Source organism: Boleophthalmus pectinirostris, unplaced genomic scaffold, assembly GCF_026225935.1.
Source record: "Boleophthalmus pectinirostris isolate CB_2022bp ecotype Guang Dong unplaced genomic scaffold, ASM2622593v1 HiC_scaffold_4, whole genome shotgun sequence".
NCBI classification, from domain to species: Eukaryota; Metazoa; Chordata; class Actinopteri; order Gobiiformes; family Gobiidae; genus Boleophthalmus; species Boleophthalmus pectinirostris.
In genome coordinates this window covers 17,528,308-17,545,239 of record NW_026571353.1, presented here as the reverse complement: position 1 = coordinate 17,545,239, position 16,932 = coordinate 17,528,308, and the positions used below count along the sequence as shown (strand labels likewise).

Genomic DNA, 16,932 nt, shown 5'->3' with positions numbered 1-16,932 from the left:
TCGTACAGCCGTCATAACAGATGCTATCTGAGCCCTCTTCATGTCTAATTACCTCTTTGCCCTATAACCATAAAATCAGGAGAGCTTTTACATAAGGCATACATTTATTTGCGGAGGTTTTGGCTGCTTTACCTTAATTGCTTTATGTGTATTGTTTCAGTGAAATTTGTCAAATATGACAATGTAAGATTGTCTTTTCAGTCTAGGTTTTCTCCTAATTTACCAGTATAATCTTGCAGATGTGCCTGGCCCTGAAAACTTCTTTTATGAGTCAACCAGGTGATCAGTCTGTTTAAAACATCTAGTGAAAAGATAAATCACATGTAGGGGATATATGCATACTTTATTTTACATTTACAGGTCTCCTTCACACAACATACACACTTCCAACAGTATGAATCTTGCTAAAGAACTGGTTCAGTTACTATAAGAGAAGACATGGCTTGATCTTCACTAAGTGTCTATGTCACAACCCTCAAAAACCAAATCTTTTCTATCTAATCGCATACTAAACTCTTCAAAGAATTTCAATCATTCTACTGCCCACATTTTATCTGAGCGCGCTTTCTGAAATCTTATCAACCATATTTTTGTTTAGAGCTCTACAGGGAAAAATGTTGCATTGAGGAAGTATTTAAAATCTGTGTTTTGTTTTTGTTTTTTTTGTTTGTTTAACAATACAATTTTTTTTTTTTACAATAATTATACAGAATAATTTAAATATTGAATAATTATATACATGCATTGTTATTTTGTGCTTAAAACCTTTGGAGGGTTTCAATTAAGTCACGATAAGATAATATAATTGTTTTACCACAAAATAAAAATGAATTTCTACAATAACGTTAGGCCCCATGGGCCACCATAGTCCCAAGGGTATGGACTGCAGTGATAGGTTTTGCCGAAAGATGTGAGCAGAGTAGCTCTCACCAAATTGTCTCTCTGGAGCATCTCGTCAACTTTACACATTTCTCTTGAAAAGTCAGTTTGCTGCTTGCGCTTGGTCTTGTACCTGCGGTTCTGAAACCAAATTTTCACCTGGGTCTCAGTTAGTCTCAGAGCACTGGCTAAGTGAGCCCTCTCTGGGGCAGACAGGTATTTCTGATGGTGGAACTTCTTCTCCAGCTCCATCACTTGAAGGTGAGTGAATGCCGCTCTAGAGCGCTTCTGTCTGCCATCAGGAGAGGGGCTGGACACCTCAGAGGAGCTCGGACAGCGGACCTCCATGAGGTCTGTAAGAAGGGCAACACAGAATAAAAACTCACCTATTATTATTTCACTTTTATCAGACATGTCTGTAAAGAAATGGTAAGTTAGGTTAAGTTAGCATGTCTGAGTAGGTCTTAATTCATCTTACAATATAATTTATGCTGTGAAGGAACTCACCTGTTTGCATCTCACTGGTGCTGTCTGAGTTACAATCCTCTGATATCTGCTCCTCTGTCCACTGTGAACATCTCTCTGTCTTTGGTAAGCACCATTTGTTTTTAAATTCTGTGTGGTCCTTGAGCGCTAGAATATCCTCTATGAGGAAAGAAGTCATAGGTTTAACTTGAGCAGACATCTCCAGCTCTAATGCACAGAGTGCCCTGAGTGCTGCAGGCTGCTGTGTCTCCACTCAAACCAGCAGTCAGAATTTATACAAGTGAAGGGGCGGGACAGTCATGGACAGGGGAGGAGGTGGACACATTGACAGCTTTTACTTTGATGGCTTATGTGTACTTTTAATCATTGCTCTTGCCCAGACCATCAAAATGTAAAATTATACATTTGAACATGGTGAAGGTGAGTGGTCAGACATGGCCCTCTGATTGACACATCCTTTCTCCAGACTATTTATGTGGTCTCCACGGTTCACGTCGAACACTTTTTGTTGTTTGTTTTAGGGCTCTGTTACAGAGTTACAGGGTTTGTATAGAGGTATGCAGGAATTTCTGGAACATGCTTGGATTTTTGTAATTGTGTTTGGGTTGAAAAATGCTTGAATTGCAAGTGCTACTATTGATAATGTCTATTACTTTTAGTAATTGTTTGTTTCAATTCAAATAGACTATAAATTGCATAGATATGGTAGTTTTAACAGTCATACATTTCAATAATATTGAATGTGTTATTACTATAAAAGATGGAAAAATATATAAAATATCTTTAAAAAATGTTTTTGTTCTCCACCTCCCTCCTTCCTTTCAAATACCTTGCAGGCTCTCTTTAGACATTAGTTGCTGTCTTGTCAACACAGCATTTAGATTATCACAATGATATGGCTCACCTGGCTCTGACTGTCTGTACCACTGTCTGCTATTTTAACTCTTGACTAATATACATTTCAGGCCTTTGCTATACTTTATATTACAAAAATGAATACCACATCAACAAACCTGAAAAGCCTATTTAATTCATTATGTTTTAAAAGTCCCTTTGTGTAGAATTGTGCTGTTGTTAATGCTCTGACCTTTTAGCCCAGGAAGATATTTGTCAGCGTGTGATTTGTGTCAGTTATGTTTTCTCCGCGTTGTTGCTCAAATAGGTGCAGTGCTATCAATTGTCTCTTGTTTTTCTGTCATAACAATGTCCAACCACAGATTGTTCAGAAGATTGCTAGACTTAGATCTCACTGTATCTTTTGACTTGGTTATTACACAATGTTTTACACCTGTGCATGTCTTGTACAATATGAGAGTGGGCCTATTGTGATTGTTGTCAGTAAAACTAGTTCCACTACTTTTCTGTACGTAAGTATATATTAACACATGAATGTTTTCATTCACAAATCTTTCTTGTGAACAAAGTAAAAGCTTCAGAACTGTAACAAAATTGTAAAATTAAAAGTCTGAGAGATAAAATAATATTATTTGTTATAATGTAAAAGCACCTCACGTAAAAGTAGCATTTGGAATTTGGGAAGAAACATCTAAATATCCAAAAAGAAAAATAATAAAAACATGGAGAGACACATTTTAAAATATATTTAATCTGATGTATTATTTTTTTATTGTTATTTTAACATGTTTATAATGTAATATCTTGATGCCTGTTTATAACACGTTTACAAATGTACTTAAATGAACGAGAATGATTGATAAACTACAAGGCAGCTTTTATACCAAAAGGCATGTTATTACAAACCCTTATCATCGTCACAGCGTGATATATTCATCATCCCCATACAACGATGGTTTCATAGTTGAATCTTAATTTGTTGTCACTTCCATAGCTATGATGATTTTGTAAACTAAATCTCGCTTTATCGCATCTCCTCAAGTGTCGTCAGTCTCCTCTCAGTCTACCACCCCTGTCTTATCTGGACATTACGCTCCTCAATCCGCGCCTCGGGAAACCTGCCACACGTCTAATTCAGAGGCTACAGGTCGCTTTGTGGTTCATTTAGTTTGTAGAAGATATGCTATTGCATAGTGTTTTGCATCAGATGTGTCAGTGATTATTCGTGATTGACAGGCTTGGACGGGTCTTAACATCTGCGTGATTGAAAGGTGAAGTGAGAAGTTAGAGAGCCACTCAGTCTGCGGTTTTGTTTACTAAGCAAAGTTGGGACAGAACGAGCTCCTCAGCCTTATCTGCAGATTAGTGAATGGGACAATAATGAGCTGAGTTTGATAGTGCAATCTTGCAGCTCAGCTGTCCATTAACGCTGTTTGATGGATGTCTCGGATAAACATCGGTCACTGTCAAAAGGTTTGTGTTGCTTCATTAAGCACATTATTATGGCTTCTGCAACGTATTTACATGAGTACCATTTGCATAGTCTCTGCTATTCTTTTCCACTCGCAAAGGCAATGCAATGACCGCATTACGCACCGAGCATCTCCAAAGAAACAAGGTGGATTTTTATTTCGTCGTTTTTTCATTATTATACATTTTAAATAATTAGATTAGGCTACAACTTTTTAATTGTCTATTGTCTGGTGGGCTAGTAACTGGCAAGTAAGAAGTACAAATCCTATTTTCTTTGGTTTACATTTTTAGCTCACTGTTCGCGTTAACGTTTGCTAAACGATGTTATTTATGAGCATATAATAAAGCTAGTCCCATTTGTAAAATGTGGCTTCACATTTCTGTCATAATGTAGTTTATTTGGCTGACAAGTACATCTTAAAGATTGCAAGATTGGAACAAAGAACAGGGGTATAGACTATAAATTGATATAGTTGTTTTTAATTGTAATGGTTAAAAAGTGTAAAATACATAGACTATGTACAGTCAGCTTTGATGTCTTCGACGAGATATGAGTGGCTATCACCAGCCTCTCACGCTGTGTAAGTGTCTGTGATTGTTGATGGGCCCTCCGAAGTTCACCGCCTCCGAAATCTGTTCGTGCATCCCGGGGCTAGGCGTCGTGAGAGCCCTGGAGCACTGTGGCACACTGTGGTAAGTGTAACTATAAAAGCCCCCGTTCCCATAATGCATCAAAGAGTTATAATGGCCCAGTGCCACGTTAAACGCTGTGGAGTGGGATCCATCGCTGCATAGCTTCCCGTCCCTCACGAGCACCGGCACGGCCACCCTTCTCGGTGCGCTTGAGAAGCCCGCGAACTCCAAAGACTGGTCCTGGCGCTGACGTTTGCATTTGTACCTCCGGTTCTGGAACCATATCTTGACTTGTGTGGACGTGAGTTTGAGCACTTGTGCCAGCTGCTCCCGCTCCGTGGCGGACAGGTAGCGCTGCTGTGTAAAGCGCCGTTCGAGCTCGGACACCTGCACCTGCGAGAAGAGCACGCGGGGTTTCCTGCGCGCGCGACCTTTACTTTCCAGCGTCTGGACAGTGTCCGGGGAATTGTTCTGAGAATTGACATCTGTGCAAATATAAAGATAATAATCACTTTATATTCAGGCATGTACAAAGACCAAATTAGTAATTCGTTTTATGCTCATAACAGCTCCTCTTGCTTTACCATGCAGACAGTCGATAGCAAATCAAGTTTTACGCATCCCAAATTTTACCTGATGGTACCTGTCTTGTAACACATAGCCTCTTTAAAGGCAAGAGATTAGTTAAATATTATTGGTTACAAGGAGCTACATGGTTAATTAACTTCATGTCGTTCGTATCCTTTTGGTAGGCTATAGGCCTTAAACGTCGTTCCCACGTCTGTCTCAAATTGCTCTTATTGTGTGTGTTCGTGTAAATAGCCAAATAATTACTGTATGCTATTTGAGAAAACAAACAAAAACGCACAAATAAACAAAAATAAATTAACATACTTGAATTGCTTACCAAATGTCTGTATGTGGTCTTGAGTTGATATTTTTTGGAAGGACGTGTTTTCATACATCTCCGTCGGACACGGCCTTGGCTGCAACTCGTAAAAATCATTGGGCGAAGTACGATGCACGTGATGGATTATTGGAACGACTTGGTCTGTCATTAGGAGCTCATTTTCAAAATCTTGTTGTAAATTTAAAATATCCTTTACAGAAAAAGGTGTCGATATTGTTGCACCGGAATACATCCCAGTTACCAGAGAGTTACGAATTTCGGCCTTTACGCACGCCGTGGATGAGAGGTGCTGCGTTCTGGGCTGTATGTCCTCTGACTGAGTGCTGTCAGGGTTTGTAAAGTGGGTAATCAAGGGTCCACGAGATCAGGGTTAAGATATCTGTCACCCTCCTTCAACAATACGAGCCAACACCCAGTACACAGCGTCTTCTCATCTTTCAAGATCAGCTCTCCCAGCACGCTTTTTTCTCAACAAGATGCCACGTTGTTCTTATTAAAGATAATTTAAATAATGAAAACACAACTATCCTAAACTTACCCGTGCTTTGATCAGCGTCGATCCTGCTTTTTGAACCATCAGTAAATAAACCCAAACTTGCAATTGCAGGCTGTAATACGAACAAGTATTTAATCAATAGGTCTATAGTTATGATAGCCAGTATTAATGTATGCTATTAAGACTTGGTCTAGTGGACCATTCATCCAACTAATGTCCAGCTAGAGCATCTGCTAGGGCGCCTGGTCAGCCCAGTAAAGCGCTGTACCTCGGAGGTTGAGTGATCTTCGGTGATGTTGAACAGCCTTGCCATCAACATTGTTTTCCAGACTCATTATTAGTGTTAGAGGCCACAACAAACAGTAACATTACACCTGATGTTGTGGAAGTGGAGAGGCCGCGGCGCCAGGCGGTAATGCATGACTGAGGCCGCGACGCGCGTGGGTCCGCACACAGGAACAAGGCCAGACACGGGCTGTCCCCCTGTCCAGGCAGGAAGATCTATAGGCCTTAAGAGCACCCACTTCTAATGGGACATGTTTGTTTGACAGCTGTGTATTTAACATTCAGAATAGTCTTTTAACTGTTCAAGTCTAAATAGCATTATGGAGCTATAATTTAACCATTGACCCATAATGTATCCCGGTATTATATGAAAGTAACCAGAAACATTATTGCAGACAGCTATTTTCAAATGCAATATAAAATGATTTTCATCAGCCAAAAATCATTCTAGTCAAACACCCATTTTGAAACGGTGCTTGTCAGTGCTCATCTCAAAAATAAACAAATAGGCTTTTAACAAACATTTTCTTCATTTTATATATATATATATATATATATATATATATATATATATATATATATATATATATATTATATATATATATATATATATATATATATATATATATATATATATACATACATACATACATACATACACACACACACACACACACACACACACACACACACACACATTGGGTTAGTTTAAATCTACAATCTCTGCATCTCTACATGTTCAGTCTCTACATCTCTACAGTTTGTAATTAGTCACTCAAAGTAACTGAAAATCTAAACTTTTAAAAACATTATATTTTCCAATTGTCACTTAATGTCAAACAAACTCACCAGATAGTCTGCTGTCATAGACTCTGAAACCTGAACTTCAAAAGTGGAGGCAAATGGAGGCCCAGAGAACTGTTTGACACCTTGGGGGTTTGTAGGTGTCTAGTTTGATGGCTAAATTACTTCATCATAATCAGTGTTCAGAGATTGCTCATGGCGGTGCCCTGTGTATTTTACTTACTCTTCGTGTATTGTCCAAACTTACCCCTCTGCTTCCATCATTTGTTGCTTGGCTGTAATTTAAGATGCTTGTTAAGTTAAGTTTGCCACAAAATACCCCTAATTCATCATGCATGAAAATAGATGGGTGATGGCTCCTGAAAGAGGAGAAAGAGGGACATCACAGCATATGTAACTAAACCTGCCTCAAGCCAATACTGTAAAATGTACATCAAGCTGGGAGGGACAATGAAAATCTCATCAGCAGAAGTGGGCCATTTTTCTTGTTTTTGTCATTGCTTATTCAGACCAACCTCCTAGAGTATAAAATTTGGATAGGTAGGTTTACAATCAGTATGTATCTCTTATTTGGATATATTTTTATAATTTTATAATCTTAATAGATATATATTAGTCTTCCATTCAACCCTTACTTGAAATAGTGTCGCAAGAGTTTTTTTACAACCTAAAAATAGAATACAGGCTATGCATAAAAAAAATAAAAATGTTGTTTGTTTTTATGGGGCCACCACTAGATGTCTCTGCATCACTATGGGAACTCAAAAGGCATCACTGGCACTCACACACTCCAATGGAAAATGACAACTATTCTTTATTACCTCTTCATGACTGTTGTGTCTGTGCATATTTTGTACAGTTTGTGTGAAAATCTCACGGTGTCTGCTGGTACTTGAATACCTTTCTACTTACTTAGTTTACATTTCAGTTAACAGGAAATCCTTGGTGTGCAAATGCATACGAAATGTGCATATACAACAAACTAAGGTTTTGCACTGAACTATGCCTTGACAATCCTGTTAGATGCAGGCCTTAGACACTTAAAGATAATTACTGAAAGAGATTCATTTCAAGACATATCAGGCTTCTTCGGTATAATCAGAAACTGCTGTATTTCATCTTTTTCATGCTGTGTCTGTGCCACTCTGTTCAGCAAAAATTTTATCTAATTTTCTTAAGCCGTCCTTGGGTATTTCCCCACAGAAATGAGGGGAGAGTGAATGCTGGTAGGATTGGATCTAATCTCTCAGTGTGCTTCATACCCCATTTCACTGCACATCTAATTTGTCACACTACTGATCAGTATGCCACAAGTTTGATTCAGAAGAGGAAGACGTAATGAACATAAGACTCCATTGGAGAAGCTTTAGTCGTACCACACCAACCACAATGCTTTGTTCATTTGCCCCAATAAACATATGTATGCAGTGTTGAATGCAGAATATGTTATGAACAGGCTGTCTCACACAATTCCTACATTCATTCCTCAGGGGACCTTAAAGTATTTGTATCTTTTGTTTGAGGCTGATTGTAGTTTTTACATAGTGCAATCTGCTGTGGCTCATGACCTGCGACAATGAATTAACACAAGCAGATGGAATGAATTGCAACTGTATAATGGTTTTCTAATTTGATCATTTTTTCATTATTGCTGTGTGTCTCTCATTGTCAGGGTTGCCATACTCTCGGCAGAGGTCCAACAGTGTGAATAGACAGGGTCAAAAATCTGCTTCTATGTTTCCTGGCAACAAGATGTTTTCTGTGTCAGAGGCAGTGAATTGCTTTGAAAAGTTACCCAGTGCTTCACTAACACATATGTAAGACTGGCAAAGAAGATGTAGGAAGCTAACTGACCATGTGGCTAAATCACAGCTTTGATTATGTTCTCCACTGATGAGTGGATATGTCTTTATAGAGGACAGAAGCTGCTGCATCACCTATCCACGATGATGGCAGTGTGGTGCGGAGAATGAAAAAGCCCTTCAGGACTTGTCTCTAAATAGGCATGAAATTATATCTCCTTCTGACTGAGATTAGCGTCTATTGAGCCTCTTGCGTTCGGCCTCCTCTTTTCCTCAGGCTCTCCCAGCACACAGGCACTTTGCAGTTTCAGCTCCTTCATGTTCAAGTTTAGCACAAACTACATTTTCATTTGAAGGTGCTGTTCGCTGTCATCCATGTCTTGTCTTTAGGGTCCTGCAGGATTCGTCACACCCACCTAACACTGACACTGTGGTGTAACCATGACAGGGTGTATTAGTGCTCCAGAATCACACCATTAAATCAGAGAAACACAACTGACAGGTGGAGGAATCCATCAGAATATTAGTGGCACATTTAGTTTATATCAGTTCAACTGATATCCTTTACATCCTTGAGCCTTTAAATTCATAATAATAATTAATGGGGACATCCATTCTAATATCAATACCAAATGATGATGGAACATATGATTTTCAAAACCTAATCCCAGCCCTAATCTAAATGTAATCCTTCAATTTTTGCTAATTTTATCATGTATCTGATGTAAATTACTATACTGATTCCATTGTTTTAAAAATGAATTTGTATTTGTAAATGTGACATGATGGAGCTAATCACTGATAATGCCACTATAAAACCACTATTTAATTATGTTGGCCCAAAACCTTTAATCATAAGATTTTATTCATATTCATTCAAAAGACAAGCCTCTTGTGTCTCCATATATCTGGTATCGGATTTTGCAAATATTTAATGCTAGTATCAATGTATCAAAGTATCAATAACAGGACTAAAATCTGGACTGGTGCATCTCTACTTTCTGTGCCTTCAGAATATGGAGTATTGACTGAGCATTACTAGGTTGTATGTTAGTGTGAAGTATATGTAAAAACAAAAAGAAAAAAAACCCTATAAAAAAGTTCAGATAAATATTTTATTTCAGTTCAGCAAAAGACACATGACTGATGTGTTTTTCAGTACAGAGAAAACCCCAACATATACACAGTATGGGTATATATGTCTATGGGCATATATTAAAGTGCAAGTGATTCACAAGGGTCAATCATGCGTTACATAGCATCTGTATCAGGAACATCTGTGATCTCCTGAAAAGCTTCATAATAAAATAACTCACTTATAATATATAGATTTATATATATTCATATGAATACAAAATAAACTTTACTAGTCACCGAAGCTTTGATTTAGTTTAAGCACAACATTTATCTATTTCAAGTCTTGAGAGGAGAGAGTACCATAAGTGCCAGAAGTGTTTTTAACTGGTTTCACCAAGTCACCATGGGGGCAATTTAACAATCCTGTACCACTTATCTACAACAGTAACAAAGTAAACTCTTTGTTCCAGTTTGTGTTTTTGCCTAATTTCCTTCATGGTCAGTAAACCTGGGCATGCTTTCATCATAGACAGACATTCATTTACAAATACATTCTCTGAGAATCTGTTACAGTTGTCTTAGTGGAGAAACAGTCAATTTGCCCTAGCCAAAATATGCTTGTTACAAGGAATGCATATAGAAAATAAATAAAAACATGAGTAGACATTAAATGTTCCCAAGCACGATGTGGACTGGTTTCTGAGATTACTGTGTGGCCACAGCAGAAGGACATCCATAACATCACACAGAAGTAACACTTAGCAGCAGCTAATGGGCTTTGGAGTGTCCCATGGACTATCCCATACAAACATGGATAAGTCTGCCATGACCCTTCAGGATGCAAGATATACCAATGGATTTCCATTCACTGCCAAAATAAAACAGGCTTGAATTGCACATGCACTCCATGAATAAATGCCCTTTATAGTGGTTAAGATGCAAAGTGCATATTTAACAAAAATATAAGCTAAACACACAACAGTGTCACTGGAGCTCATGTCTTCAAACCTCCTCCATAGTTATCTTTTTTTCACTCAAATGAGGCAAAGCAGAAAAGAAACATTTGGGAGAATCAGCAGAAAATGAAAAGCTTTCAGGGTATACCGGAAACACAGCATCAGCTGGCAATGGACAAAGGAAAGATTCATTTCTGTGTCACTGTGATCCTTGTATGTGAGATTATTGCATAGTTTGGAATTCTTAACATAGCTATAGATACTGAGAGAAACAGTCTTTTTTCCTGGCCATAACATGACAGTAAGTCAACTTACTTTTCCCAGAAGATCATTTTCAGGCCCATTACATTGTATGTAATATATCAAATGAATTTGAACTATTCAGTATCACATTATTTGTGCAACATCACATCAGATAAATAGCTAAGGCCAATCCCCAAATGTGTAAAATAAACACCAGCATCATTACCAGTTCTGTGACTTTGCTCTTTTAATGATTGTCTCAAATGTTGAAAATGTTTTCTTTTTTCTTTTTCTTTTTCTTTTTTTTATTCATTCCCTTTCATGGTCACAGCATCCAGTCCTTCTCCGCCATTTGAACTCTTTCAATTAATTTTAATTTAGGTTTTTGCACAGGATGATCTGGTGGCCTAAAACACCCATTGAAACCATATAGGCAGATGAACAAAAACAACAAATTTTGAGAAATACTTATTTTCCCTGACTGAAGTGCTTCCAAACCATTACTTAACTAACTAAATCTGATGCTGGTGTTTGCATTGTGTGGTCATTTACTGATGAGACTGTGCACATTGCAAAGATGCAGTCCTGATGCTTTTTGATTAGTGTAATTAAGTAGCATTGTCTTTAGTTATGGTCCTGTAAGTAGATCACTGACTTGAATGACCATCCGTGTTCCCCTATGGCCAGCACAGAGTCATGACATGGGTCCCATTCAGTCATCAGAAAGTCAGCTCTTATTTTTGGCATCTGTAAACCAAATTAATCTACAATAATGCATACAAATTAAACAGACATTAAATAATATAGTAGGAAAATAAATATAATCCTAACAAGGCTTTTAAAATAGTCATTCCTCATCTTGATGTATATGTGCTTCACCACAGAGAGTGATGGTCAACAGTCCCAGGAAATGGCTGCTCTATTCTCACTGGTGAACATGCTAACAAGCTACCACATATACACAACTGCAATAAACATATAGATTCAGTACAACTAACATATTATGCAAAAAGCTCAACAGTCTTACGCATTACAAGTGCCTGGATAAACATATGCAAAATTGACTTTTCCTGATGCATAGATTTGGCCATGCCTCGATCAATCAATGTGTGCAGTTTTTGATTTGTAACGCATGACCATGGCTACTTCTAGCATCAGAATAAACAGACAGTTGTAAGTGCTATAGCTATTGACGATTTTGGTATTATATGAATAGCATTCAGGGCAGTTTGAAGTTTTTGGTCAGTTAAAGCAGCCCCTAAAAGGTTGCCATCAAAGACATACAGACCACACTCTTTTAGAGGGCTACTAATGGCTGTCTAAGATTATATAGTTTACAGTACATTTAGTCTAGAAGGTTTAAGTTATCATCAAAATGACATGAAATTCATTTTCACATGCTCACAATTGACAGAACGTATCACTGAAATATTAGATCAACCTAACACTAAATTGAGTTACTATCAATGAATAATAAATCTATTATCTATAAATGTCTTTTTTATGGACAGAAGTTCAAATCATGAAGTTTTTCACTTTTAACACATGAAAATATCAACATATTAGGCTGTTATTTCTTGAATGAGAAATAGGCATTAGCACAAGTTTAACAGCCACATGTTTAACATTAACTGAGGAGGACATATTTGGGTGGGGTAGAACTATCAGATTCTGATCTCTTTATGGTCATTACCTAGTGATGCATATTCAAGAAACGTCCAGAAAAGCCGAGGATGGGTTTGGCAGCTCCTGGACAGGAGCTTGTTGATGGTTGCACAGGAGGCAGTTCTTCTAAGAGAAGTTAGGAATCACCCACAGACCGTTTTTTGCCATAGTGACTGGCAGAGTCTCTGTTACGCAGATTAGGTTGGAACTTATACATATGGGGACCCATGGCCCACCGCCAGCTCCCACGGCCTTCTACTCCAGTGGGGATGGCGGCAGCTGCGGCCACAGCAGTGGACGGGCAGGGCTTGCTCTGCAGCAGCTGAATAAGCATGCTCATCTCTGGGCCCAGACGAGCTACCATGCTGGTCCTAACGCGCTCCACGGTGTCCTCATCACAGTCCATCAGGCTCTGGAGGAGCTTTCCATAAAATCTGCAACACAAGAGCACATGGGGTCAGGGCTTAACCCACTCAGTCACCACCCCAAAGAGCAACCCCATACAGCTTGTCTCCAAGGATTTGTCCATATTTGATGCCTGTTTAGACTGTTACCTTTCCTGGGCGTTCCTTTCCAATCCCATTGTATCCACTCCCAGGATGCAATCCTCAAACAATGCAGTGGCAAATCCAAACCTGAGATACCTGTTCAGCTATTCTCTAGGAATTAAAATATGGAAGCCCAAACTCATAAATCAAAATTATTCTAGTCATCTGTTGGTTGTTCCTAACCAACTAAATAAACAGCATATAGTCAAGGTTTTTGTACAACCCTATATTTTTGCATTTTCTATTAAGAGCATTTTTCAATGACTCAAGCATCTTGAGCAGCTATTAACATTCTTGCTCCAGTGGATTAATCCTACCTATTCGGAAAGTGACTTGGCAGCTGGGCCACTTCACCCATAGCGTCAGGGTTGGAGCGGGCCACAGCGCAGATGTCCAGCTTGCTGTAGCACTCCTCCTGGACATCGGAGATCATTCTTTGGAAGGTGGAGCAGCGACGGATCGAGGGGAATGCCTTCGAGGTGATGCCATTGGCAATGCACTTAAGGCTCTCTTTCACAAATGCCTTTCCCTGTGAGACAATGGCAGTGCTTCACATGGTTACCATCAAACAGTGCTCATTAAACATTACAGTATGGAGTAAGCATACCTGAGTGTCAAATTTAGCAGCACTGTACAGAAAGGACTTGCAGATGTCATGCATACCATCTGTGTCACATGTGGAGTTCTCTAAGCAGGCGAAGGCGCCACAGCCGACCTGTAGGGCACTGTTGAGACAGCGCGCCACATCTGCTGTGGGCATAGAGTGAACAGTCAGCACGAGCGAACACTGGAATCACTGCACAGTGTGCACACTACAACACACTGCACCAATGACTTCAGACAAAAACACCATGTACACAAAGACAAAGGCATTCTTCTCCTGTGGCAGTGGCCTATATTCTGCTGAATAATCAGTACCATAAATGTGTGCCACATAAAAGTAGAGTTATACTATTAGACACACAGTGGCACACTGACACTGACCAACTTACTGTATGTTCTTATTGTTAATTAATTCTCATCTTCACATGTTTGATTTGACAAGAACACTACACACATCTCAACATGTGAGGCACAAAGCTATATCCTTTTATGGTGTAACAAATACATGGAGAACTTTGAGTGGTAATGCATTTATTATAATTTGTCAATAATCACCCAACAATCCTGTCTCTGGCATATCTAAGAGGCAACTTGTCTCCTGGTTCTTAAATCTTTCTCAGTTCAGGGCATACAAGATTATTCTAAAAAATAAAATAAGGGAACTGCAAATCCTATGATGATTAAGCAGTTCTTGCAGAAGACAAAGAGCATCTAATGTAGGCCTACCAGCCTCTGCCTTTAAATGAGGTGTAGCTGCACAAAAACATGCACATGCACATATGATATACTTTTTACGCGTTACAAGACGGTTTTGTTGTTATTATTATTGTTATTATTTAGTGTGGCATTATAAGAAAAAGAAACCCAATAGAAACTTCATCTACTTTCAGTTAAATTGAAGATGTGTGGTAGGTAGCCTGTAGCCATACAAAATCACCCGGCTGTCTAAAATGTGCAATACAAAGCCAAATTTTAAGCCGAGCAGTCTGCACCTCAGGTGTCATCTGTTGCCGGCAGGACGCCGGCTAAAGCACAGCGTTCCCCTCGCAGCTGCCCCTGTTCAACAATTCGCACATTTGCATAGAAAAGCGATTTAAACCTAATATGCATGTGTATTTTCTACGGAGTAGGCTACGGATAAGATAAAATGAACAGTTTTAAAGCAAAGCGTTCACTCTCTCTGAGCTCTGCCGACAGATGCCACGGTACTTACAAGGGCTGTTAGCAGAAAAGCGGGCTCTCCTGGGCGAAAAGGACTCGTTCTGATCCAGTTCATAGGCAGATGCAATCAGCACCATCAGGAGAAGAAGTCCGGCTCTCAAAGACATCGTCTTCTTAAGACAGATGACAGAAGTAACCGTGAAGACGTGCCTCTTGCTTCGTGCGTAACACAATAACAGCGCTCCAAAGAGCTTGAAGAAAGCTAGAAGGGGACTAATTTACTGAAGGCAACAAGGACCTCTTTACACTGGACTCGTCACTATCCTTTGACTTGCATGACAGATAGCAGCGATGTCAAGTCTGCCCGGGTTTATATGGAAGCGCTACATGTTACGAGTCCTGCAGCGGACCAATCATAGAGCCGCATTTTAGACCGAGCTCCCCGTCTTTGCACTGACTAATTGATAAATCACTTAAACAGAATGTAGCCTAACTATTTATGGGTGACACTTAACATAAAGTTTTTAATCGTGTATCTATTCCTATTTAAGTCATAATGTGAAAACAACCATGGAGTAGGCCTATCAGCCTACAGAATATTTAACATGTACAGAGGTAGTCACTTATCTTGGCCTACTATCCGCCTCGAAACTCCGTGTGTATGTGTGTGTGTTTAATATAGGCTATAGGGCTGTGGAATTCACTGAGATTTATAACAATTATTTTGTTAAAATATACGCTGTTTCTGAGACATGGCTCATTTATCTAAAAATAGCATATAGATGATTGTTGCATCGGCAGTTGATGCTGTTGACCTATGAAATGGCATCAGTGAAACTATAGCAAACATAATTGAGGAAAGGCAGAAATTAGACAAACCTCTACACAAAAATACACTGAGTTTTACCAATAATAATTGCTTATTTTGCTGTACTGCCAGAGAAAGTATACTATCTTTGGCTGGTCTCTGGCAGTGCTGGTGTGAAGAGTTTTCCCTGAGAGCTGTCAGAAGCTGGGCACAGTGTCATGCTGGCACCTTATCTATCTATGAGGGGATCCAAATGTGGGTCGAAGCCAGCTGCACCAGAGCCACTGTAATGAAAAGATAATATAACTCTAATGAATGAGCTTTTTTATGGTTCAATATTATCTCTGTTCTGTGGGTCCCACCATGAAGGACATATATCATAGTATCATAACATTAAAGTGCCTTTTTGTGAAGAAATGACTCAAATAACATTAATGAGAAATGACAGCAACAGAAGTGTTTATCCTCTGCAGCATGTACTCTTCAGCTCCACAGAATAAACTAACTTGATTAAAAAGTAGATACATTATGTTATCAGGCATAGTTCAAAAAAGGGCACTTTTTCTGACCAGCCTCAAGCCAAGACAAATGAAAGGATTTGAACCAGGAAGGCTATCTGGATTAACAAAACAGTTTCACACACTACGATTATACTAATTATTTGCTGTGGCAATCACACAAAGTCTATTTTAAACTTGTAAAAACACTTGAGTATGCTGCTTTTTGTGATTATTATTATGCATCTTTACTTAAATTGGATAGTCTTAGTCACATTTGGAATCAAATTTTCAGGGGAGCCCTGTCTCCAACCATGTTTTTAGTGGTAGGGGACACTGGAGTACCTGGAGGAAACCTCACAGGCACCCGATATGTAAATTTAATCCAGAACCTTCTCGCAGTGATGTACAAAAGTGCTTTGCTGCCAGGCCCAACTGCATTTGTTTGTTTTCACTTTGGACGCTTCATGCAAAGAAGTCCATTGAGTAAACTTGCCCAAAAGTGAGTTTATTCATGAGTCTGAAAGTCTGGATTGTCTTGTTAGCACATCACAGCGCTCTCTTCTTTTTGGAGTAAAGCCATACCACAAACACATTTGAGAAGACCAGTTGTGTGTCCTTTTGGGGGAAGGATAATGTATTCCTTTGTCAGGTAGAAGAAGTTGGCTCTCTGTGTTTTTTAGAGCTATAACAAACAATACTGGCAAGTCTGAAATGGAGGGCAGAGTTCATGGAGAGGACAAACCTGCTG

General features: G+C 39.0%; 3 protein-coding genes across 3 annotated transcripts; all 3 read right to left on the bottom strand.

Moving 5' to 3' along the window:
* Positions 1 to 776: 776 nt before the first annotated feature.
* Positions 777 to 1,593, bottom strand: nkx3-1 (NK3 homeobox 1). Its single transcript, XM_020935556.2, has 2 exons — positions 1,387 to 1,593; positions 777 to 1,232 (listed from the first exon to the last, which is right to left on the bottom strand). The coding sequence occupies exons 1-2, from the start codon at positions 1,562 to 1,564 to the stop codon at positions 835 to 837; spliced, it is 576 nt and encodes a 191-aa protein (XP_020791215.2). The 5' UTR covers positions 1,565 to 1,593; the 3' UTR covers positions 777 to 834.
* Positions 1,594 to 4,254: 2,661 nt separating this feature from the next.
* Positions 4,255 to 5,468, bottom strand: nkx2.7 (NK2 transcription factor related 7). The gene is made up of 2 exons (XM_020935358.1): positions 5,234 to 5,468; positions 4,255 to 4,811 (listed from the first exon to the last, which is right to left on the bottom strand). Exons 1-2 carry the CDS (start codon positions 5,466 to 5,468, stop codon positions 4,255 to 4,257), a joined length of 792 nt encoding a protein of 263 aa, XP_020791017.1.
* Positions 5,469 to 9,780: 4,312 nt separating this feature from the next.
* On the bottom strand, positions 9,781 to 15,103 carry stc1 (stanniocalcin 1). Its single transcript, XM_020935541.2, has 4 exons — positions 14,929 to 15,103; positions 13,720 to 13,862; positions 13,430 to 13,641; positions 9,781 to 12,998 (listed from the first exon to the last, which is right to left on the bottom strand). Exons 1-4 carry the CDS (start codon positions 15,041 to 15,043, stop codon positions 12,701 to 12,703), a joined length of 768 nt encoding a protein of 255 aa, XP_020791200.1. The 5' UTR covers positions 15,044 to 15,103; the 3' UTR covers positions 9,781 to 12,700.
* Positions 15,104 to 16,932: the final 1,829 nt, after the last annotated feature.